We start from the raw sequence: 24,925 nt of genomic DNA on the forward strand, positions 1-24,925 counted from the left end.
CTGCAGCAGGGGCCTCACCACAGGCCGCAGGGGAACTGCTGCTACGTTCCCCTCCAGTGCACCTCCTGCACTGACCTGGGGGGCTGCAGGGCTGCTTCTCTCTTCTCAATCCTCCTTCTCACAGAGGTTGTACAGCATTTTTATCCTTTCTTAAATATGTTAAGAAAGAGATGCCACCAGCATTGCTGATGGGCTCAGTTTTGGCCAGCAATGAGTGTTTTGGAGCTGGCTGGAACTGGCTCTAACACAGGGCACCTCCTGGCTTCTACACAGAGGCCACCCCTGCAGCACCTCCACTACCAAAACCTTGACTTAGTTGTATATATCGGGTTTATCACAGAATCCTCTGGGTCGGAAGGGACCTTAAAGATCACTCCAACTCCCCTGCGCTCTCTCCCAGTTCTTCATCTACCATGCGTGAACCAGAAAACGTTACCTCTCAAATGGTCTTAAATTATTGCTTGCTAATGCCCATGAGATTTTATATATATGTATATAGTATGTTTTCCCGTTTGAATTTCCATCAGTAAACAGCTGTTTTCACAGAAGAACTAGAAGAACTATGAGCTATTCTTGACACAAGCTAGACTTACTAAGTGGGATAAGATCCTAAGTTTGAAAGCCCCTGTTGTAAATATATACATACACACACACAGCTGTAAAAAGGATCATCATCTTTTCATAAGGCAGTTCATAGCATCTCGTCTGAACAAACAATTAGTTGGTATGAAGAGCACCAATAGAAGCAAGGGTCTATTAGGAGCACAATGAAAACACAGCAGCCAGGAGGTAAGCTTTCGTCTCACTGGAATAAGGAACATTTCTATCACGCAGAATACATACCACATTTTATTTATTCAATGCTCAAACATAAGATACAAAACTAAAGGATAGTCAAATTACTCGTAATAATAATTAGCGAGATCCAGTGGGCTGGCATGACAGCCACGGCACAATGTCTGTAAGTTCAAGACAAAGTCAACTGTTTCTTGCCCCAGGAATTTCTTGTGGAAAACCATCACATTAGGTTGTTCCATGTGACTGCTCAAAGTTATGTTCTTCCAGTAGGTTGTGTTCCCACCCACAGGGCTCACCACTTCCCAGAGGACCACATTGATTTGCTGGGGATCACTTTATTTCCACTCACAGCAACTGGAATCAGTAGCTTCCTGTACTCCATAGGGAGGTAACGCTCTATCAGCACATGCAATGGCATCTTGTCTGTCACCAGCCTTTGTCTTTGTTCAAAAAAAAAAAAAAAAAAGAATTGTTAGTGCTACCACTCAACATCAGAATAAAGTTTTTAAAGTTCTCTTGCATTGACATTTTCACATTTAATATCTGAAACGCACAGGCTATGGCTGCTTGTGACAGAAGAGCTATACACTTCTACTTGCACACAGCCATCTCAGGTGATGTGTTAGGACCTGCATTACGGTGCTGATACCAGACTTGTTTACATAGGAAGTGGACCAGAAGAGTCACTACAGAACAGCTTCCCACAGCAGTGTTTTCCACAGTGCAAGTCCGCACATGGATCTAGAGCAGTTCATTACTTTTTAAGTTCACAATCCACCTGGCAAGTGATAAATTTTACTAAGAAGTTCTAAGAACAACCCATGCAGGCTGCTGGCCACTCCACCCCTCCAGGGTCCTGAAGTGGCAATAAAGGGAAACACCAGTGTCAGAAGCCAGGCCAGAGCGCCCTTTTCCTGCTCTGACAAGGAGCTATTGGTTTGAAGCCGAACTATTAGATTCTGCAGAAACAAAACAAGTGGGATTTTGTTCGAAAGAGCAAGTCAAACAGCAGGGCATGTGCAAATGCTCATGATTTCAGTTGCAAGTGCTTTAGCAAAGCAATCCCTCAGGGATGCAAAAAGTGCAGCACAGCACAGCCTCTCGCTTAACTGTTGTTACTCTCCTGCTATTTCTACCTATACCACACACTTCCCAGCCTTAACTGTTGACCCTAGCACACATCCCCTTCCTCTTGCTACCTGTTTCTCAGACTCCTGCACTTCCAACCCCTATTTTCTCCTGCCACCTCCACCCCCTTCAGCTTGGAGTATAAAATCCCAAGTCCATAAATGCCCTTTCTGGCACAAAAAGCCAAGCTGCATCACGCAGAGCAAACCACAGGACACCAGGCTTACTGCAGAAATACTGCTAATGCACAGCCAGGCAATGATGACCTTACTGGGCTTACTTCTGTCACCACAGAACCAGGACAGGTTAATGACATCCCTCCTTTACCTTCTCATAAGGAGTTCCAGGTCAGCCATCTCCACCGTCTTCCTCCCTGCATGATGGGCATAAGCTTCCAGATCATCGCTTATCTGCTTGAAGTATTTCTCACAACTGAAAGTGAATGGAGGACAGAAATAAAACCAGGCTGTGGGGGGTACAAACACCAGCCACTCACTTCTGCAGGGCAAGTTAAACTGCAGCAACTCACTGCACAGGTCACAGCCTGCCAGGGGAAAACTGGGGGAGAAGAACCACTCCAGCCCAGGGAATGAAGTTTGGCTTCTCAGCCTGGGCTTTCTAGACCACTGGTAACTGAAGATGGCAAGGAAGCTGTGAAACAGCTGCGTATTTGACAGCCAGAACCTTGCCCAGAATTCCCACATGCAAGAAAAGGAGTAAACAACTGGCAAATCAATGTTGAAGATGATGCTGTTAGGTTCTTGTGGTGATGTGTTGGAACAATCCCCAGGTTTTACTCAGGAAGGTAACACAGTCCGTGGATTCAAAAAGCTGGGAAACCCTGGATGCAAATGTAACACAGCCCAACTGGAACAGCTTCACCTTGCCCAGCCTGACACAGCGACCATTATCCTGAGCCATCCGGCTCACTGAGACCGCTAATGGTATCAGCATGCTGTTAGGTAGAGAAGATTGTGAATTGTGCAGTTTGTACCCCTTTGGGACACACGCTAGAAGCTCCTAGAAGGCAGCACTGTTCACCGATACCCACACAGCAGCCAAAAGCACCTAGCACACTTCTGTCCTCGTTTTAATCACACCCCCTGGAGATTTCCCACCAGCTGAATAGCAAAGGGTTTAGGGAGAGCTGTCAACTTATCATCAGGTCTCTGGATGAGTTTGTTATTTAAGGAGAGAAAAGGAAGGAAAAGAGGACCAAGAACAGTAGCAGGAAGAAGAGTTTGCTGCTGCTTACCATTTTTCAATAATTTGGTAGGCATCTCTGGCCACCGGCATTTTGGCATAGTGCCTAAATATCTGCTTTATGTAACTGCTTGCAAGTGCAGGCTCACGCTTCTTCTTTTGTGACTTTCGTGAGGTCTTTGGAACAGGTTTAGCCCGCTGTGGCTGCAGGGGAGACCTTTGATGGAAACTGAAAATTCACACGTCAGATGAACAAACACAGCACTGGGCACAGGCAGAGAACACCAAGCTGAGCTTGGGCAAACCTTACGCTGAATTTGGAGGGGTTAAAAGAACTACCACAAGCTCTTAATTCTTTCTCCCTCCCAAACCCTCAAAACCCTCCCACCCACAGAGCACAGCCTTTGCAAACTGTTCACAAGCCATTACAGCCTTGGGAGAAGCAATTCAGGTTCAAGTTTTCCCAAGATTAGCGTGCTACCATAAATAGCCAGCAAGCTACAGTTCTCTCCAATACATAAATGCAACAGTGCTACAACTCCCTGTATTTTTCACTCTCCAAGACAACACAAAGTTTGATGCAGATACAGAGGTGGCCTGTGGATGCAGAAGGGAGATTCTGGTCTGCAGGGCATACTCAATAATTCTTGGTGGTTGACAAGACTCAACAGAAGCTCTTCCTTTGATACAGTTTCCTTCCACAAAATGGGAAGTGCACAACTTTTACACTAATAGAAACATTTTGTTTAGACTTTTCTGTATTTTTTTTTCCCCTTTATGCAACTGTTTTCTGACCCAAATGAAATTTCTACTGTTTTCCAGTCTAAAAATATATATAAATAAAATAGTATTTTTGATTAAAGCAGTAATTCAGCATATTCTACAAGCATCATTCATCTCTGTTCACAACAGCACAGGACAAAATAATCTAATTTTATTGCTTATTGCTTCAATAAATTGACTGCGACATGGGCTAGAAAGTTTCTTCTGTTCCCTAGGATCTACTGTTACCGGTTCTCCAGATGTCTTCACCAAATTTCTAGTTAAAAGGCTGGCAAAGTTCTAACTATTTTAGAGTAACGAAGGCAACAGGTTCGCTTTCTGCCTCAAAGCAAACTTCATTTTATACTTATCACAAGGCACGTACATACAGCTTTGGGTTTCAAAAGTCAATACAAATGTGCCATTTAATGTGATCATTGTAATGTAATCTATAATTCTCCCTCACCTGCAAGGTCTTCTGCATCCCCTACTGAGGGGGCTAGCCTGCACCTCCTATTGTCTAGTGCTCCATGGTAGCCTAGCAGCCAAAGAACTGCTAGGAAAAGGTTTTGGTATTCAGCTCAAAGAAGCATTAAATTATCCATTCATTGCAAAGCTTTGAGATTTGCTCTGGGAGAGTGCTCACATTTACCTGATAGAATTCTTTATCCAATCACTAAAGCCATGGATGAACTAAAGAATTCAGGACTGCTTAGTCCCTGCTACAGCTGATGAGGGATAAAACGACCAACAAAGCTGGGTTCTCCATGCAGGACAGTTGCTGGGAATGCAGATCTTTGGGCTCTCTCCTGCTACTTGCACCCCCAGATATGCTTTTACTGGGCCACTGCTGAAGGTTGCTTATACTTACGCAGGAGCAGCAGGCTTTGCAGAACGTGGAGTTGACAGCAAGGGAAGTGGACGGTTGGCTGGGGCACGGACAAACGTGGGTGTCTTCATGGAACCCTCTAAGGAGAAAAAAGAAGTACCAGTTACTTGAGGAAGTGACATCTATTTTCAGTGTTCCTGCAGCAAGCACCACTGCAGCAGCAGACAGAAGTCTAGCCAGCTTTCCACATCTGCTCCGGTGCTTCTTCTGAAGAAATATTTCCATGTGCTGGAGGGACACGGAGCAAGATGCAGGGGAAAAGACTAGTTATGCTGAGGCTTCTGAAGTAAATTTTATGATGAGAATGAATAATTCCTCCCCCCACCGTATTTCTTTCTCTCCTCCAATGAGACCTGGAAGATGCTACTCTTACTGTTCCATCCCATCAGCGCCACAAGGTTCTCTTCAGCATGATCGTTTCATCTCCCCATGCAGATGGGTTACAGATACACGCATTCACACTGCTGTAGACACACTAAGAACACTCACAGCTTTCCTTGTGCACTAGTGTACCGGATCAATTGTCATGTTCTTATTAAAGCTGTATTTCCCCACAATGCCTCAAATCCTGGCAACGGGATTCTTTTAGGATGCCCTTAGTTAAGTTTTTCATTTCAGGGTATATTATATTTTGTAAGACTAAGACCAATCCCAAGCCACCGACACGTTCTGAGCATTCTCAGATGTGGCCTTAGTTGAACTACATGTCCTTCTGAATAGCACAAGCACTCCTGGGGCAATGAAGCAGGCTGATACGGAACTTTTACAAAACGTAATTCCTCTCAGCCTTGTGGAAAAATCAGTCTGCTCTTCTGGTTATCTGGAAAGGAACTATGTAACTACACAAACAGAACGGATTTCTAAATCACCTTTCCAATCCACAGTATCATAAACAGCTCTGAAAACAAGTTCTATGCTAAAAAAAGTTTTTAGTGCAGCATGAAGATAGGAGTCAGGAAGGAAGAGATATCTTGCACTTTATCCTAAGACCATTTTGCACTCATTCTTGTACACTGTGTATGTTTCCACTACCATTATCTCAGAAGTACATGATTACCAACAGAGCACCAAGCCAGTAACAACCTACACTTCCCTCTGGCCCTCAAATACCAGCCAACAGCTTCCCCTGGACTATCCGATGGACTAAACAGTTGATCATGTTATTATTCCTTCAACTTGTTAGCAAATATCAGAGGAAAACAAAAATCTTAGTTGCCTTCTGCTACTGCTGCAGAAGTTTTCCTACCTTCACTCTCCTGACCTTCCATTTCAGCTTCATCCTCAGTAGATTCTTCTTCGGGACCATCCAGTTCTCCCATGACAGCTCCGTCTTCTAGTAGTTCATCTGCTTGCTCAACAGCTTCTTCTAACGGCTTTGTCCCAGATTTTTCAAGGGAGGAAAAAGCATGAGAATGCCTGCTCAAGCTTCCAGCTCTAGCACTTCTGGCTATCTCTGGTTCTGGATTTTTAAAACAGGAAAAATGCATCACTGTAACAAGTATTACATCCAAAATTTCAGGGCACTCATAAAAATGAAACCCATCTTCCCATTCCTGACAAGTTGCCACCTATTATATTCTATCGTCAAAGATTAGAATGTCAATATAGACATCTATATAGTCAATATACATGTAGACTCTTGGGAGATCTTTATTTGCCAACAAATTCAAAGGGGCTCCAAGTTTTAGCAATTTTTCCTTGACTCAAATTCCCACGAGTAAATTAAAGAAGCTTTCTGCAACTATGTATTTCTAAATAATATTCCCAATAATATTTTGGCTTCCACTTGAGCAGTAACACAGTCTTTCAGCTGAAACGTCACAATTAGTTGGATATTTTTCCAGCATTTAGCCCAGACTGTAGATTGCAGAGTTAACAAGTCTTTGTCCTAACACTGATGCCAATAACGCAGCTTTAGATGTAATTTGATTTTTCTCACCAGCTTTGTGAGTGTCTTGGTGTTTAACACTGCCTTCTGCTACTCCCTGTTCTTCTGGAGTCATAATTATCTGTGATTCTGCTTTTTCTGTCAGTTTCTTCTCTAAATGTTCAGAATATCCAGCATTTGTATGATGTTCCGTAGCTAAAATAGGAAATACCATCATCAGTCTCACCCACAAAAAAAAAAAAACAAACAACTGAACGCTGGTGGTTGATTGTAACAATCACTAAAATTTACTTGATAAGTAAACTCATCGAGAGCCATAAGGTATAAATAATATACCTTATTGCAGATGCAGTTCCCTTCCAAAAACTTACAAAGCACAACTTTTCCTGAGCTTGCCACCTATTCAGGGTACACACTAGATTCCGATGAAGGAAGCAAATTTACTTCACCATAACCAGAGCTCCTCCAGATCTATTCTATCTGTGTACTCTCACTTCTGGTGATTATGTGAAAGAACTTTTTTTCCTCTAAATCTAACAATACCTCGTGTTTGCGCCCACATTCTCCTTCCCATTTTCAGCTCCTGGGTATAGATGGCTAACCACATGCCCACTTTTTCTGAATGAACAATGTTGGAAGAGATACATCGCACTCCAAAGAAGAGAGCACTTAGCAGTGTTTTGACCATCCTTGACAATCCTCTAGAAGGCAGGATGAAGAGAAATAAAAGGACATGTGACATGCATGTCCTTAAAAACCTCAGCTACTGAAGTACTCCTTTACCCTACATACTTAAACTATCATCCACACCTATTACCCCGTAGCTCAATTCCAGCAGAAATACACACAAGTCATTACTTAGAAAAATCTTACCAGGAACTCACTGAAGGATTTGGAAAGCTCAGCTAACCTCAAGGGTAGAGCCAGAAGCCATAAAAGTGGATTTTTACCATCCTGTCTAGTGACTGGGAGGTTTCATGCTCAAAAGTACAAGTGCCAAGACCTTGGAAGCCCCAAGCTCTGGTGAAAAGGGCAAGGAAACTTGGCCAAAGGTGGAGCAAAACTCAGCAATAGCAATCTTATTCACCAGAATATTGGTCTCCCTACAGCAGCGTAGGGGAAAATCTTGCCTAAAGTTGACTAGCTTTGTGGGGAAAATGCAGAAACTCAGCATTAAGACTGTCTGAGGCACACAGGCATCAGTGATACTCCTACGTGACCAGACTACTGCAGGGATACAGCGCTGTAACAGGGAGTACCAGTTGCTATTGATATATTCAAGTCTAGTTTTTTACCAACTTCATCGGCTGTGCCTGGTAGCAATATCTCCTTCAGTAACCTGCCAGCTGTCAGTGCTCTTTGCTCTTCTCTAGTTTCTGCACTGACTGATCGTGGAGGTATTTGTTTCAATTTGTCTGTTGAATCATCTCCTCCACACTTGCTCAAGGGTTTTCCTTTTAAACTTCTTCTATTTCACTCCCAGAGCGATCGTCTTTTTTCCAGGCGGAGAAGTCCTTTTATTTTGGCATTCAATATATAGAAACTGCTCCACACAATTATCGTTATTGTTAATGGCAACTGTTTTTCTCTGCTCCTTCTCTAGTTCTGTTAAATCTGTTTTGAAATGTAGAGGTTAGAACTGCATATGGTGTTCAAAGGGAGAGCATGACAGTTGTTTCCATAGCGACACAGCAATGCCTACTATTTGTCATCTCTTCCTTTCATCATTTTTGTTATTTGCTTTTCTGACCAAACTCTTTTAAGCTGCCATTTGCAGAACTTTAACAATTCTGAGGTGACTTTCATCAATCTCAAGAGTCACATCCTGTTGAAACTTCACGCTTCAGAGATGCACCCAAGTAAAACTATAAAAAGGACAAAAGAATCAAGACTATAGACTGCCAATTTTATGCAACCATTATTTTAGAAATGCAGAGTAACTGCTGCCTTAATGAATCTCTGCATGGCTGCCAAGTTTTTACTGACTTTCTATGGCAGAAGGATTTCAAAGAAAACAGAACGTGCTTGTGAAACCAAGCAACTTTCATGATTTTGTGGATGCCTCTTCCCTGGAAGTGCTCGAGGCCAGGCTAGATGGGGCCTTGGCCAACCTGATCTAGTGGGTCGCATCCCAGCCCATGGCAGGGGGTTGGGAGTTAGATTGTCTTTAAGGTTCCTTCCAACCCAAACCATTCTATGAGTTTATGATTTGCTCTCTTCCAGGAACAAAAAGGTCAGTATGAGGCCCCACATCTTTGTGACAATCACTGTTCCTTACAGCAGAGCAGCCTTGAAGCCCTTGAAGACAAAAACGTGCTGGTAGGTACTGGAGGAAAGTAAAGGCCAACATGGCTTAAATAAATATAGAAAACATTAATATGTGGACAAGCAAAAAGTAATTAGCTGGGCATATCGCTTGCCAAGAAAGAGTCAATTACCCTTCCTCCCTCCCTACAGGAAGATGAGCAGTGCCATGGAACTATACAAGAGCACAAATCTACTCCATTTGCAGTCGCTGTGAACAAAACAAATACTGACAAAGAAGCAGATGAGTGAGACACAGCCTGCTTTTAGGAAGCTTATCTGGAAACACTCACAGTCTCTCTGATATGATTTGAATTAAATTATCTCTAGGATCCACTGCATAATAAAGTCCTATTTCACTCTCCAAGTCACTGAAAACCACTTTTCTCTAATCAGACTGAAGTATTCCATTACTTTGCAACATCTTACCCTCTCTGGAAATCTCTTCCTGTTCTACTTCATTCACTGCATTAGCCATCTCTTCTTTATCGCTTACATCTAGTTCTTCAATTATACGGGACACAACTTCTCTCAAAGACATGCTGAAAGATCTCCTAGGCTTTATAATGACTGGGGATCTACTGGAACTTCTGGATGGCAAAGAGGAGCTCCACCTATTAATAGCTAGAAATTGAGAGCATTAATGCTGCCCCTGGTATTTTCTTACACTTTCATTTCTGGTAAATAAGAAAACAACCATGCAGAGAGAGGAATACACACAAAGAACTGCTCTTACTTTCCTCAAAACAGTTTCAAGAGTTTGCACTGTGTCTTAGGAATCAGCTGGAAAAGCCCTTGCAGATACATTTTCAGATCATACTGAGGAGCAAGATGACATTAGCTACCTTTGGTAAAACAAGAGAAATATGCACTCATTAACTTTTGACATTAATGGCTTATGAACTCCAGCATCTTTGAGCCATGCTCTCATTCTCCCTCCTTTTCTTCTCCTTTAATCCAGTTCCGTCCCACATTCTCCACACTTTTCTTTGTGTTATCTATCCATTTGTCCTAAAAGTTCCTACCACTGGACTCCTCAGGGCAGTTACCCTTTTTCTGTTCATTTCTTCCCTTGTTCTTTCAAAACAAGTTTTCCCACCAAGCTTGTCACAGGCAACCCTCCAGAAGCAAAGTACGGTGCACCAGGACACCAGGCATTAATTAATGAATTCCTACGCTTCCCATGGCAAGACCTGCACTCCTGGCTCAAGCAATACCAAACAGACCAACCATTCTTTAAATGCTGTTTATGTGGCCTGTGGGAAAGGAATTCACAGGTGGCTTTGCGCTGTTCCACATGTGCCTGAATTAGAGATAATGAGGAAATAAGCAGCAGAAACAAAAACTTGAGCATGGTCGAGATAAATTAACTTGACTACAGTGTTAAAGATGAGCTTTGGGCAGTGGCCAATTGCTGGCTGGCTCCAGGCTTGTGTCTGAGGGTCTCGAACCAATTGTATGACCACTTTGGGCGCGTGGACAGCACGTGGGGTTACAGGGAAAGTGTATGAAGTAGAGAAAGATGGCAATAAAGGCCTTCTGTTCAAGAGCTATCAGGAGTTCATGTCTTTCATCCCTTCAGTGGCCCTTTTGACAAAGCATCTTAAAAAAAGAAAGAGAAACATTAGCTGTCTGCACTTCAATCGAAACTTAAGATTTCCATGAAGAACACTACAAAGCTATCCTTTACAGCAGACCCTGCCCTGGCTACCTGTGCCAGGGTAACAGAGCAGAAAATGTCATGGTTTCAGCCACACCTCGGGGTCTGCCCTGTGCAAAATGAGGAAAATGCGCTCCCATTTACACAGTCAGAAGACAGCTCAGCAAAGGGCAAGTAAGACTGTTAAGGGAACGGTGCACCTCTCCTATGAGAAGGGGCTGAGAGAGCTGGGACTGCTCAGCCTGGAGAAGAGGAGGCTTGGGGAAATCTCATCAATGTCTGTAAATACCTGAAGGGAGGAGCAGGGAGGACAGAGCCAGGCTATTTTCAGTGGTGCTGTGGTGTAAATGCCTGAAGTAACTAGGAAAATAAAACTAACATTCACACTTTTAAGGAAAAGGTACAGCATTGAAGAGGCTTTCAGGGTAGGGCATAACTGCATTACCTGAGCGTTCCCTAGGCTCCCAACCTTAGATGCTGTCGCGCTGGGGAAACTTGGTGTGCTAGCTCTAAGGAACACCACGGAGCGTGGAGTGGAGTGGAGACACCACGGCTAGGCTCTGTAATCAGGTGGGGCCTCGATTGTTCTTGTGCACAAAGCTGCACTTTTTGCCACCCTAAGCCAAAGACCTGTCATGTTTTGACAAATGCTGTACCCTAGTGTACTTTTTGCTCATTATAATATCATTATAATACCAAAACACACCTCCATCCCAAAAGCTACCCGCCTCCAAGGTGCGACCACCCCTCACTGAGCATGCGCTCTGAATTTCTCGGAGCCTATTACTTTAAACGGAAACGGGAAAACTTTACACCAATCATAACTAAGATATGCTTGACTAGAGCCACTCAAGCTCCACCTAAAAGATAGAAAATAATATAAATTGGCCCAAGAGAGAGGGGATGTTGGGGAAGATACCATCGTCAGGGGAGATACCATCCCGAGGACATACAACATCCTTAGGACCTCCTGACTCCTGGGATCAGTCGACAGGCTGAGCCTCTCTTCCCCCCCCATTGGGACGCCTTTGGGTGAGATCTGAATATTTGCTTATAAATCTCTATAGAGTCTTTGATCCTTTTAACGCGTTTATTTCTAGGCTGCGCACCTAGAACACCTAGAACCCCTAGAACCCACACCTAGAACCCACACCTAGAACCCACACCTAGAACCCACACCTAGAACCCACACCTAGAACCCACACCTAGAACCCACACCTAGAACCCACACCTAGAACCCACACCTAGAACCCACACCTAGAACCCACACCTAGAACCCACACCTAGAACCCACACCTAGAACCCACACCTAGAACCCACACCTAGAACCCACACCTAGAACCCACACCTAGAACCCACACCTAGAACACCTGTAACACCTGTGTATTTCATGCATACTAGCTTGCTTTTGCAGATAGTCACTATCACCGGCAATCCAAAAGAACCTGATTATCTGTTGCTGTAATAAACCATACTTGATTGCATTGTGATAGCTCTCATTAATGCGACTAGGGTGAGGGTGGTTATCCGTGATAGTTCAGTGTTCTGAATCTAACCAGACCCCCAGACGGTTAATGCATTGTTGGTGAATGTCTGAGCGGACCCCCAGGTGGTTAATACGTTTTTGGTGAATGTCTGAGCGGACCCCCAGGTGGTTATTACGTTTTTGGTGAATGTCCGAACGGACCCCCAGTTTTGGTGAATGTCCGACTGGTTCAGTACTCTGAATCCAAACGGGCCCGTGACGGTTAATCAGCTACACCCCTTTAACGCGACAGGTGCCCAGTGCCAGGGCAAAGGCAGTGGGCACAAAGTGGAGTACAGAAGGTTCCTTCTAAACAGCAAACACTCCTGTGCTGTGAAGGGAACCAAGCACTGGCACGCATTGTCCAGAGAGGCTGTGGAGTCTTCCTCCCTGGAGAGGTTCAACAGCCACCTGGACGTGGTCACTGGGCAACCTGCTCTGGGTGGCCCTGCTGGAGCAGGGTTGGCACCAGATGGCCTCCAGTGGTCCCCGCCAGCCTGAACCACGCTGTGATTCCACAATTTCAGATAATACCTGCTACCCTCAGGTCATAACGCATAGTACTCACTGCCAGCCACCTCTTCTGAAGCAGAAAGCTGGTCCATTGGCTCACTCTGCTGGGAATGGCCTTGCTCATCTTCTCCCTGGTTCGCAGATGTTTCCTGAGATACATGAGCCATGTTGTCAACGTGTTCACCGTCATTTATTAATTCTTCCTCAGAGTATCTTCGGGTCCTTCCCTCATCTGTGCCCACACTGGATACCCGGCCCACAGGCTTTCCTCCCTCCTGAGTTGCATTAGAAATCTCACTTCTCTGCACTGGGGTTTTTGATTCTGACAGCTGTGGTTCAAGAGCAGAAAGTTTCTTTTGGTTCTGTTCAACAGACTGAGGCTGAACAAAAAGCTCTGTGTTATTCAGTATGATTTCTGCATCGCTTGTTGCCATGGCTGCTTCAATCATGGATGCCGTTTGCAATTCCACAAGATAGTTCTGTGCTGTTTAGAAAGTTTTAAAACAAGTTTTAATGTGAAAAACTGTTTGAGATCATAGGGACACACATTTAGTACCAGGACTTGCATAATTCAAAACCTGAGTTATTTAACAGATTTTCATTCATCCCCAACAGAAACTATAGGGCCTCTGAAGAGCAATGATAACGTCCCCTACCAAACAATCTCCCAGTACCCACAGTCACAAACACAAGCCCACACAGGAAACAATTTGTGTGGTGGTATTACCAAGCTGAGCAGAGCACATATTAGAAGTGCAGAGAATTGAAGAAGCTATGGGTGCAGAGCCTCGTTCTGAATCTTGCCTCCCAAATTACATTGGATTTCCATAAATATGTTAACAATCTTTAAATCCTAAAATACAGATCATACTGCAGTAACCACTTCTAGAAGTCACCATATATAAGGCCCTGCCTCCCAAAACAGAAATAACAGCACAAAAGAAACCTTTTCTCTGCATGTTCTGTTCCACTCCGCCTTCAAAAGCTGCAATGTCAATAGCTTTGCGATTCTTTGGCCTCCGTAATAAGCCTCTCTTTTCAACAGTGTCTGGTGCAAGCACGGAACCAAGTGACATGCGAAGAGATCTGTAAAAATGGGAAGGCAGAAATTGTTTTCAAAACCTGCACGCTCCCCTTTTGCCCTCCTCAGATTACAGACATAAGGCCACTAACAGTGAGACATCTCACAAACCCCTTAGCTAGGAAGAATTTCCCCCTCAAACCCCTGGAGATTACACATTAGTCTTCTTTAAGCAGATATTCCAATCTCTTTATATCACCTAACATCAGAATACGTATTACAGAAATCAGGAAACAGACTGGCTTTACAACCTCCTACCCAGAGTGGACTGCAACAATATATCTGACAAAAGGCTTGGAAATCTTTAACAATTAAATATTAAAAAGGCAAACACATATTTAAGAGTAAAGATGTCCTCTAGATAAGAGCAGGGAAGTAAAAGAATTGAGTGCAAGTCTAAAAAGCTGCTGAGTATCAGTACTCACAGCAAACTACCTAACAGCAAACTACCACTAAGAACACAATGTAAACTTTTTGATATGGAAACTAAGATAACAGCATAAAAAGCATGGGAAAGAACACATCTGAATGTACACATTTTGTACCTTAAACAGATTGTCCAGCTTTGCTATCTCTTGCCCCTCTTCCTAGGCAGCCCAATCAGAAAGAGGATTCAGGGTAGAGAGGATTAAAAAACAGCAAGTACAACATGCGGCCTTATAAAACACCTTGCATGGGACCACAAGCAAAGGTTGCAGGGAGAAGCACGAAAATTTGCCAACCATGTCTGGGATCTTTAGCATAGTAGAAGTGCAACAGAGGAGAAGAAATTCTTGACTTGCCCACAAGCCTTTTAAAGTCTGGGGAAGTTGGACTAAAGACCGCATCGATGCAACTGACGCAGCAAGTCAACTAACAGGTAGAGACACCATACTAAGGTATATTATGCACTGACTTACTATTAGAAACATCAGGAATAGAAGGAAAAAAAGGCGTGATCCTAGTCAGTAAAAAGAGGAAAGGTGACACGTTCATAGGAAGGCAGGAGCAACAGCAGCAATACAGGCTAGGCCAAGCTGGGCAAGCAGTACAGAGCCACAGTTTCAGAAAATCACAGGGCACGTCATGTACCTCTTTCAAGTTTCATACCAGCGTGGGATACTAACACAGCTCTTCATTACAAATCCAGTTATCTATCATGTCGTTCACAGCTACAGAGGTGACGAATTAAGACAGCTGTAATTAGGACAGCCAGAAGTTAAGACATTTTGTTTTCAACTCACCGAGCCAAAGTGCTGTCCAGCGTTGAATGGGCTAAAACAAAGTTGGTAACGTATTATTTGAGAAATTACTTGCTACACAATGCTCTACAGAAATAACACAACAGATCTTCCTGTTTCTAGGAACAGTTATGACATAATTCTCAAAAGCTACATTTAATTGAGAACAGAATGAGACAATAGGTTCACTTTACAATTTCTTGTTTGCATTCCTGAATTACTCATTAAAATTCTAATAAGCAGTTTCTAAAAGGGTGATAAAACAAAGGCAATTTAGCCCAGCACATGCTCTCATACTCAGTAAAATTAATCTTACACATTAATAGCAAGATGCTAGGGCCTCAATCACAACTCTTCAGCAACCCTTTATCTTCCATCATTAAAGAATCTGGAAACTTTAGAAATACAGCTAGCTACTCTGGATTGTCAGTGAAACTGCAGCTCAAACACGTTCAACCCACAAAGTCCCAAAAGCAGACCTAGACAGCAGTGGTCTTGCTCATACCAGTAAATACCAGAGCACATCGCCTCTGCTTTTTACAGAATTGCCCCATTTCTTAGCAATACAAACATGTTTCAGAGCATGCATCAGGCTAAAGAAAGGTGAGTCAACTTTTTGAGCACAGGTGAGTCAGCGTGGGCTTTGGCTCCAATTAAAACATCCAAAAATAGGTGTCTGTGTGCCCATTATAGACAAACAATTAATCAAACGTAGGTGTCTACTCTGGGCTGGGCTCAATCGCTCTCCACTGACTAAATCTCATTTAAAGTTTAAGAGCACTTTAGTTACCCAGTGTACATGCAGACACACAGACTTAGGGGTGTGGAAATTGGAGCCGAATCTCACCCTTCAATTCTATTGCAGTTGCAACTGCCAACGGAATATGTAAACTCAAGTGACGTGTTTTACTTTTCTGTCTCTGGAACTAAAATGAAAGTGATATTCACCGTATTTACAAACTTGATATCAAGGGAAAACCTATTCCAATACAAAATATTAACTTTTATAAAATTCCAAGTCACTTTTTCCTCAGACACGGACTGAGTAACTTATTTGACAAAAAAAAAAATCAACAAAACCTACGTAGCATCTTCTATTTTCAATTTTCTGGAATTTTGTGGGGTGAGACTTCTACCTTTGGATATGCTTCAAAACTCAAAGAGCACCAAGGTGGAAAAATGATCAAGAAGTCACATACAACTAGAGAAGAGCCAATGATTTAGAAGAAAGCACTGTGTTATTTTCTCTACTATCCCCTTTGCAGATGATGCTGCAGTCTTGCTTCCAAACATCCAACCACTAAATGGAGAAGTTACTAAGAGCTGAACTGCAGTAGATGAAAATGAACTGACAGCAAACGCAGCAGAAAGCAAGATGATTTCAGACTGTGGCCTTACCTTGGTTCTGAGGAAGTCGCTTGTCTGCTGCTCTCTCAAATTCAGAAATGCTGAGTTTCTTTCTACTCCGAGTCATACGGAACGTACTGATAGATGTATCCTCAGGAACAATGTCTGGCAGTTGCAGTTCCACCCTACCAAAACAAACCAAGCCTTTAACAATGGACATAGTCATTTAGGTACCCTAGAAAGAGTGCATTACAGGGTAAATTCCCTGTAAAGCTGCTAAAAAAAACAAATGGAAATTAATTGTCCTTGCTGCAGCAGAAATAAGGAACTAGTCAGACGACCTCAGCAAAGGCAGAAACATCTCTTCCCTCCTACCAAATCAAATTTCACAAAGTAAAAAAAAAATAATAAAAAAAAAATCAAAACTGAAGTGTATATTCAGAATGACAGGGCTGAGAAACTTCAATCTAAAGGGGAAGATTGGCTCCCAACAAACTCCGCAGTTCTCTTCCAGTGACAGCACACAGCAGCAATTAAATTTGACAACCTTACGGTGTAACTGAAAAAGCCATAACCACAAAACATTCTGCATCACAAACACACTGGTGCATGGAAGAGATGCACAATATGCCAGTCAGGCACAGGATGGGGATCAGAAGTTTTCAGAGTTGCCTTGTTTTCCCCCATTACTGGGGAGTTCCAAGAATCCCCGCAAAGAAGTTTGTCAGTGAATTGCTGCCAGCCTCTCACAGTGTCCTGCAGAGCTACAGAGCAGCAATCCTCTTGCAGCCAAGAGCACGTGTTTCAGAAGCAGCAGAATTCTGCATCCTTTGCTGTGACAAACATGTCTTTGATATAGCAAGACCAATGAGGTTATGATCACAGAATCATAGAATCCTCTAGGTTGGAAAAGACCTTCAAAAATCTAGAAGGGGCTGAAATAATATTGCTTCTCTTTTTGACTTAAAAACAAGCTACTACACTTACAGAAAACTCAGACTTCCTCTATTAAAAGAGCAGAAAGACAGAAGTCTGCTTAATATTTTTACAGGACCTATTTAAAGTTGATTATTTTCAACACAAAAAGTTTAGTTATAAAGGCAAAGCAAAGGAAATCAAATTGTCTATAACAGGCTATTCTACTTTGTAGTAAGCAGAAAGTTTGGACAAAGTGGCTAGAACGCATTAAGATCTACCACCACTAGTGGCTTTTTCCTATTTAACAAAGTGGAATGGTCAGGCTTCTTAGCTCAGCATATTAAAGGAAGCTAAACATGAAAACGGCAGCCGAACCTCAGGCAAATTTCACCTCCAAACCACCCTACAGGAGATCAAGTAACCCGTAGCAGCCCAGTACAAGAACAGTCCAGAAGAATTAACACTATAAAAAGCAACAGCAACCTGTTTTCTGAATACTAGACATGGCAACCACTTGTTCTCACATGTTACTCCCCAGCATTATCACCACATAGCCTGTAACCTTGCAAACCGGTAAGAACTTCTATATTTTTTTTATTTTTTTTTTTTTACAGATTACTGTTAGAGATAACTAAAACAAACAGACTTCCATTGGGAACCTTACCGTATCCAGCACTTCCACTGGAAAATGCTGTTAAGAGTCTGCATTTAAAAAGGGGGACTAGGTACTTACATGCTGGAAGTCCTCCGGGATGCGGGTTCTGATGGAGCATCTTCTGTTTCTTTGTGGTCAGCTACCGGAGGTGCTAGAGGCGAGACTTGTGGTTCTGCCAACAAATCAAAGCATTTTTTCCACAACCCAACCTACCAAGAACATCAAAAAGCAGCTGTTGTGCTTTATCCCACCCAGCAGCCCAGCACCACACCGCCCTTCGCTCCCCCCCAGCCCCCCCAAACCCTACTCACGGTTGCGGATGACCCTCCGCAGCAGGCCCCGCGGCGTGTCATTATCCACATCGGGGAAGGCGGCGGGCTGCTGCCTCAGCAGGGCCCTTCTGGCGGCGGTGGGGACGTTCCTCCCGGAGCCGGGCCCGCTCTGAGGACACACAGCGGGGACACCTCAGATCCGTGCCACGACCCCCACACACCCCCATTCCCCCGTCACCGCCTTACCCGAGGCCGGTCGCCGAGGCTGCGCCTCACGCTGCGCCTGGACTCGCGCCGCGCCTTGAGGCTGTCCATAACGGCCGGTAACGGCCTCAGTAACGGTAACGGGACCGGTAACGGTCACCGGTAACTGCCCCGTCACCGGTAACGGCCGCTCCCGCCTCCCGCCCCGCCACCTCTCGCGAGCGCGCGACGCCTCACGGGAGGCTGAGGGCGGGAAGAGGCGGGCCCCGCCGCAAAGCCCCCTGGGAGCTGTAGTCCCTGCGCGCAGTGCACTGTGGGGCGCGTAGTTCCGGCGCGGCGGCGCCGAGCAGCGGCGGGGCTCGGCCACCCGCCCGCCCGGCCGTTGTGCGCGGTGCATTGTGGGCCGCGTAGTTCCGGTGCGGCCTCGGCGGGCGGCGGGCGGCGAGAGGCCGCGGTTGGCCTTGTGGGAGCTGTAGTTCGGGCGGCGGCCCGCGCCCGCTCTCCCCCGCCGCCGGGGCCTGCCGCGGCCGCCCCCCCGGCCGGGCCCGTTCCCCCCTCTCTCAGCTCCCCTCAGCCCCGGAGGCGCGGCGAGGCGAGGCGCGGGGCCCGGCCTCTCTCGCCATGCCGGGCTTCACCTGCTGCGTGCCGGGCTGCTACAACAACTCGCACCGCGACAAGGCGCTGCACTTCTACACCTTCCCCAAGGACGAGGAGCTGCGGCGCCTCTGGCTGAAGAACGTGTCCCGGGCGGGCGTCAGCGGCTGCTTCAGCACCTTCCAGCCCACCACCGGCCACCGCGTCTGCAGCGAGCACTTCCAGGGCGGCCGCAAGTCCTACCTGGTGCGGGTGCCCACCATCTTCCCCCTGCGCGGCGTCAACGAGCGCAAGGCGGCGCGGGCCTCACGCCGCCCCCGCCCCGCTGCCGCTGCTGCTGCCGCCGCTGCTGCGGCCGCCGCCGCCGCCGCCGCTCAGGGCCCCGGCCCCGCCGCCGAGGCCCCGGCAGGGGGCGCGGCCGAGGACGTGAAGCCCATCGACCTGACGGTGCAGGTGGAGCTGGGGGCCGCGGCGGTGGTAGCCGGGCCCGGGCCCGGGAGGCTGCCGGTGGCGGTAGGGGTAGGGGAGGAAGGTGCGTTGGAAGGAGGCCCCCCGGACCACTCGTACTCGCTGTCGTCGGGCACCACGTCGGAGGAGCTGCTGAGGAAGCTCAACGAGCAGCGCGACATCATCGCGCTGCTGGAGGTGAAGATGAAGGAAATGAAGGGCAGCATCCGCCGCCTGCGCCTGGCCGAGGCTCAGCTCCGTGAGGAGATCCGCGAGAAGGACCGGCTGCTCCACGCCGCCAGCGCCGGGGCCCGCAAACGCCACGGCCTCTGAGGGCAGGGGGCTCCCCGGCCCGGCCCGGGGCTCCCCGACATGGCAGAGCCTCGGATGGACAGAGTGGAGACGGGCCCGGCTGTGTCCCTGCTGCCCCGGGCTCCCCCTGCCCGGTTCCCCCCGCCCTGCCGCCGCCGAAGCCGCCCTCACGGAGCCCGGCCCTTGCCATCGGATCCGACTGCTGCCGAGGAGCTGCTGAGCTCCGTTGTGAACACGGTGCTCCCCCGGAGCTAACACTGCCTGCATCGGGCCCTCCAGCATCCCCCGTGGGCTTGGCAGCAGTGGAAAGAAAGCATTTGTTGTGGTTTAGGGTAGAAGGGACCCCGTGTCACCACTAAGTGGACGGAGGGGATCGGTTTTCAGCAAATGAACTGGCTCCTGTGCTCGGTGAGGTAACAGGAACACTACCCCCTGGAGAAGGCCTGTCTGAAAGCATGGTTGGCACTATACCCGTCATAGGAATGAACAACAATGTTTTGCTTGGCCTCGCTTAGCAGAGGCACGAGGAAAGCTTTAGAAACCCTCTCAGGGTGATGTGTTTCTTCAGTAAATTACTGATGCCATAAAAGACTGCCGTTTCTAGTGTGAAAGAATCCACGAGTTAAAGAGTGCTCTTGTACTATGTAGTTTTTGCTTTCTCTGCAGTACATACGTATTTGTTACAGATGTCTCGATGCTCTCAACACTAGCAAGGATTGCGGTCTGGTACAAAGAACCTGGTGGCATTTGACGGCTGTAGTTTATCTCGTTGGCTTCAGAGCTCCCTCTCGTGAACCAGAGGCTTTGTAACGTGTTGGCATTTAAATCCTTGGCTTTCGTTCAGCGAACTGGGATGAAGCAGAAGCGAAGCAAATTTATCTGCAGTGGTTGCAAACCCTTGCTGTCTAATCCTAACCTAGTTGGCATGACTAATAATCTGTACCTTAGGCAAGACCTTACTGAAACGTGCTTGCGTGTTCTAAACCGAGATGTAAGAGTATTGTAACAAATCGACGTGGAATGATTGTGTAGTTTCTGTTTCTAGCCAGCATTAGTCCCCTCACTTGCAGCGGCAGGAAACCAAATCAAAGTTGGCTAGAAAGCTGGTGGAGTGAGGGTAGCAAGGCTACTGCCTTGGCCTGAGCACAGATTCATGGATTAGCCAGCGGAACGGACACGTCGGTGCTCTCCAGGAGGAGGGCATCTGGCGCGCCTCCGTGGCTCTGTCTCAGTGCGTGCTTGGGGGGCAGTGATGTGTGTTGAAAACAAAAGGCAGTTCACCACAGTGTGCCCATAATTCCTTCTGAGGGAATGCCCAGACGGCTTCTGGGTCTGCGAGATCTTCCTCCTGTACTCAGAATGTGTTACGCTCGGTAGGTCGGGATGTCAATTTTACTAAATTTTATATAAGTATTTTCTAAATGTAAAAAGTATCTTTAGTTTGAAAAATATTGTAATCTTTGTAACACTGGCTAACATAGCTTTACAACTGTCCGTTTCGATGCTCTCTGTATGAGTGAACAAAAGGGCACATTGGCGTTTGGTAGCTGGAGGTTTCTCTATCGATCATGTAGCCAGTTCAGCTAAAGGCAGTGGTTGTCAGAGCCTGCTATGTGATGCATGGGTCATTTCGTTATTAATGTGTGTACTGAGTTGGATGGTTGACCGTGAGGATACTACAGGTCTATTCACGTACTAAGTATTTCCCGTTATTTCATTTTAATTTATTTTCTCCAATCTGATATGTAGCTCGAACTTCAGCTCTGTGGTGTACTGCTTTTCCTGCAAGTCAAGTAAGCGGCAAGATTTTTTTTTGTTTGTTTGCTTTTTTCTTTTTTTTTGTAGGGAAAGCAGATACCTGCTCCACCATCTGATTTAGCATATGGAATTGGTCCAGCAGATCTATGCTCCCATGAAGACAATAGGCAGCACAACGTCTCTCCTTACGAACGAGACCACTTGTGCGTCCTAGCTTCTTGAGAACGTGCGCGATGTAACAGTCATGGTACTTTTTTTTTTTACCATTGGAATGCACTTCAGGATGTTCAGCCATTTGGCCTGCTGGACTGGTTAACTGCTGGACTGTCTGACTTCTCCAGGTTACACTGAGGTGCTAACATGCTTAATTTTAATAAAGTATATTTTGTTTTGTTATGTTTCCTGCTTCCGTGCTCTGTAATTGTGAAGGGTTCTCAGAGGGGTTGTTCCTGCAATTGGACAGCTATCGTTCAGTGTGTTGCAATGTGTCCAAAGTAGCAAAATGTCCTTCTGTTTAACCAAAGGAACTCTCTAATTTCCTGTGAATAACAATCTATTTAAAAAATTAACATTGCACTTTTGTTGGCAGTAGTATTCTCCAGCATCCTCATCTCCGGACATCAAGTTTCCTTTTAAATACTGACTCACTGCTTCCGCCCTCTCAGTGGGGGTCAGGTTTTATCAACGTAATAGTTTTGATTTGCTAAACATTCATCTCAGAGGCTGACGTACAAAATGAAATGAAAACAGGACATCTGCAGCTAGGCTGACTGGATTTCTGAAGGGTTGGTGGCTGCAGCTTGACTTCTCTTTCGGAATGGTTTTTATTCCTCAGGAACTCCACAGCTGCAGCAGCCCAGAGTTCAATTCATGTAGGGTAAGGAAGAGGAGCTTGAGGTCTGTTCAGTGTAATCGTGTGCCAGTCTACTCAGGACTAGAGCTGTTGTGATGAGCGAACAGCTACGCGGACAACAAACAGCCTCTAAATAGTCAGGAGCGATCCGAGCAGCCAGAGCTGACTTCCACGCAGTGCTTCCACCAGAGGGACAACACGAGGCTCACGCACCACACGTGGCTGAGGAAGGGAAGAGCATGGCCTCCTGAAAACCAGCCCACCGCAGCGTGCAGGGACGAGCTAGCGTGTAGCATCTGCAATAGAAATGTGTGATTCTACTTCCCAAAGTTCCTAATTGCAGATTACTTAGAGGTATTAGTGTTTAATAATTGTAAAGGGCAATTAGAGCTGGTGCTTCACACATCCCTTTCTTGGGTTGAACTAGAAACATTAAGTGACAAAAGCAACAATTTTTCCTCCTGCATACTTTCCACCATTTACTTCTAAATTAAGGTAAGTGAGCAATGCACAGGCAGTGAATTAGGAGGCTATTTCTGTAGGAAGGTATCTTAGTATGTAAATGAATAAACTGTTACTGTTCAACACAAATGCTTTTTCTTCCGCTTTAACTCCTCACCTTTCTGCATCCTGGATTCTGATCTGGCATGTACCCTCCCAGAATTCTTCAGCCAGCACCAACTGTCTCTGGTTGCTACATTCCTGTGTGTGGGACTTGATGTTTAGTTAGAATGGCTTTTACTGTTCTAACAAAAAACCTTAATTTCATCTCCAGAACAAAACAGGGGAAAGATGCAAAGAAGTTTCTTTCCAATGCAAAACTCTCCTGTAGATGAAATCCTAACCAACCTCTCTCTAAGTTCATGAACAAGGCTTGCTCAATTCACCTATATTTATTTCAAAGAGCAGTATCGCTCCCATTAAGTTATTGGATATAAGGTTGTTTTCATGACTTCTGACACAGCATCTTGCAAGGTGGGTTCCTCCACAAAGAATATTCTCCAGTGCTCTCTTGAAACCATTTATCTGCGTTACCTGCTGCCTCTGCTCACAGTCCTGCCCTCCATTCCTACGCTGCCTTGTGTGACCTGGGCCCTGACGTGTCAAGGACTGAACAGGGCAGAAGTTACTGGGCCAGTGAACGTCATTATGCAGAGGCTGGAGGCTCCCCTGGGAACTGGTGTTCTAGAAAGCATGGACTGAGAGGCTGGGTGGTGAATGTTGCTCTGATACAGCCTCAGACTTCCCTGTTCTCTGTACTGAGAGAACAGATAAAATTCTGGGCTAGATCAGGGCAAAATTGAAAGAGAGAGAAAGCACCAACAATTTCCAAATTTCTGCTCCTTGCCCTTTTCCTTCTCAGCATCTCACCACAACCCCTCTTTTCTGTCATGGCAGGGAATTTGAGGTCTGTTTGTGGGGCATCCCCTCCTGTGCAGGCTGGCTGCCCTTGCTACTCTTGACCAGAGCCCAGGCAGTCCGAAAGGTTCCTGGTCCCCAGATCCAGGCAGCAGCAGCCTCCCAGGACCAAAGGAGGTATCTAAAGCTTTCACTTCCATCCTGAGCGTAACAAAAGAACACTCCCAGGGTCCTCTCCAGCCTGGGGCAGGTTGGGAACTCAGCATTGCGGAAAGCCTGGGTAAGAAGCTGCCAAGGATAATCAAGGTGGGTGCTGCCCAGCCAAACGCATGCCTTTGTTGTGCACTTCACAGAACAGTCTGGTCTTCATTGTCATGCGTATTCTAGTTTTTAGACTGTGAATATTCTAGGGTAAAATTTCTCGCTTATCCACTTCCATACAGCATGCAGCAAAGCAGGGCTCTGATGCTGTCTAGGTTCTTAACCACAGCCAAAAAGTGAGGAATTGGTTTAACGCAGCTGTTGTCCAGTCACTTCTCACTTCAGAGGCCCGACTCTTTCCCAGCAGGAAAGCTGCAGTTCGGACAGGCTGGGACAGCCCCAGCCACCAGGCTGCTGGCTGCAGGGCACCAGCCACACCTGCACCAGTCCCACAGCTGCTCTGAGAGCTGCAGTGCAGGCAAGGCACTTCTGTGCTCTTCTGGATGACGATTTTACCACCTGCTGGTGGACCTTCACAGCTTCGCTCTTCTCCCTGGGTTAAGGCACAACCTTCAGTACATTCCTTTTGAGAGAAAATGATTTAGAAACAGCTCTCATGCACACTAAAATCCAGTTACTTCCTTTATCAGCATGATCCATCCAGCCCCCAGCGTCCTGTTTCTACTTTTCCCCCCCAAATCATATAGCAGTTCACCCTCAAATTCTTCTTGTGTCTGTCTTTCAAATTTTAAAAACTACATTGAACTGAGCAGAAAGGAGTTACCATGGATGGACCAGCATGTTCTAAGAGATACATATCCCACTGTCACGGCTACTGCAGGAACAGTAGAAGGAAAATCCATACTGTGTTATCACAAGGCCTGCAAGTTCCAGACTGTGCCCTGCATTTGGAATTGACTCAACAACAGAAGAGAGAGAAAAAATCACCTATTTGCTGTGCAGTTATTTGTCTGTTGGACTCCACTAGTGAAGTGTCTGCTTCTGCATTCACCACTTCCAGCTCACGTGGGGGA

The 24,925-nt window shown here is 46.0% G+C and overlaps 2 protein-coding genes and 1 long non-coding RNA gene across 9 annotated transcripts; 1 reads left to right on the forward strand and 2 right to left on the reverse strand.

The window, feature by feature from the left end:
* Window positions 1-836: 836 nt before the first annotated feature.
* Window positions 837-19,348, reverse strand: CENPT (centromere protein T). 7 transcript variants are annotated; one of them, XM_038185639.2, is made up of 14 exons: window positions 19,205-19,348; window positions 18,203-18,332; window positions 17,970-18,100; window positions 16,370-16,503; window positions 14,975-15,005; window positions 13,617-13,756; window positions 12,726-13,154; window positions 9,402-9,596; window positions 6,720-6,863; window positions 6,027-6,239; window positions 4,763-4,859; window positions 3,182-3,358; window positions 2,254-2,358; window positions 837-1,238 (listed from the first exon to the last, which is right to left on the reverse strand). In XM_038185639.2, the coding sequence occupies exons 2-14, from the start codon at window positions 18,251-18,253 to the stop codon at window positions 1,091-1,093; spliced, it is 1,995 nt and encodes a 664-aa protein (XP_038041567.1). In that variant the 5' UTR covers window positions 18,254-18,332; window positions 19,205-19,348; the 3' UTR covers window positions 837-1,090. The 7 variants fall into 7 exon arrangements, with proteins under 7 accessions (XP_038041567.1, XP_038041568.1, XP_038041565.1 ...); XM_038185640.2 differs by lacking the exon at window positions 19,205-19,348 and adding an exon at window positions 19,003-19,144; XM_038185637.2 differs by lacking the exon at window positions 19,205-19,348 and adding an exon at window positions 18,410-18,695 and having other exon boundaries at window positions 17,970-18,063.
* Window positions 9,965-12,719, reverse strand: LOC140003508 (uncharacterized). The gene is made up of 2 exons (XR_011812303.1): window positions 12,003-12,719; window positions 9,965-11,837 (listed from the first exon to the last, which is right to left on the reverse strand). It is a non-coding gene; the product is annotated as an uncharacterized lncRNA (long non-coding RNA).
* THAP11 (THAP domain containing 11) lies at window positions 18,793-21,874 on the forward strand. Its single transcript, XM_027466091.3, has one exon. The coding sequence runs from the start codon at window positions 18,989-18,991 to the stop codon at window positions 19,739-19,741; it is 753 nt and encodes a 250-aa protein (XP_027321892.1). The 5' UTR covers window positions 18,793-18,988; the 3' UTR covers window positions 19,742-21,874.
* The last annotated feature ends 3,051 nt before the right edge of the window (window positions 21,875-24,925 follow it).

Source organism: Anas platyrhynchos, chromosome 12, assembly GCF_047663525.1.
Source record: "Anas platyrhynchos isolate ZD024472 breed Pekin duck chromosome 12, IASCAAS_PekinDuck_T2T, whole genome shotgun sequence".
Classification (NCBI taxonomy): domain Eukaryota; kingdom Metazoa; phylum Chordata; class Aves; order Anseriformes; family Anatidae; genus Anas; species Anas platyrhynchos.

What these genes read in the sequence shown, in the direction of transcription:
- CENPT (XM_038185637.2), bottom strand. Translation starts at nt 18,478, where the DNA reads ATGGACAGCCTCAAGGCGCGGCGCGAGTCCAGGCGCAGCGTGAGGCGC. An exon ending in GGAAGAGATTTCCAGAGAGG is followed by an intron (nt 6,864 to 9,401) that starts GTAAGATGTTGC and finishes TTCCTATTTTAG; the next exon opens with CTACGGAACATCATACAAAT. An exon ending in GGAAGGTCAGGAGAGTGAAG is followed by an intron (nt 4,860 to 6,026) that starts GTAGGAAAACTT and finishes TTTTCTCCTTAG; the next exon opens with AGGGTTCCATGAAGACACCC.
- THAP11 (XM_027466091.3), top strand. Translation starts at nt 18,989, where the DNA reads ATGCCGGGCTTCACCTGCTGCGTGCCGGGCTGCTACAACAACTCGCAC.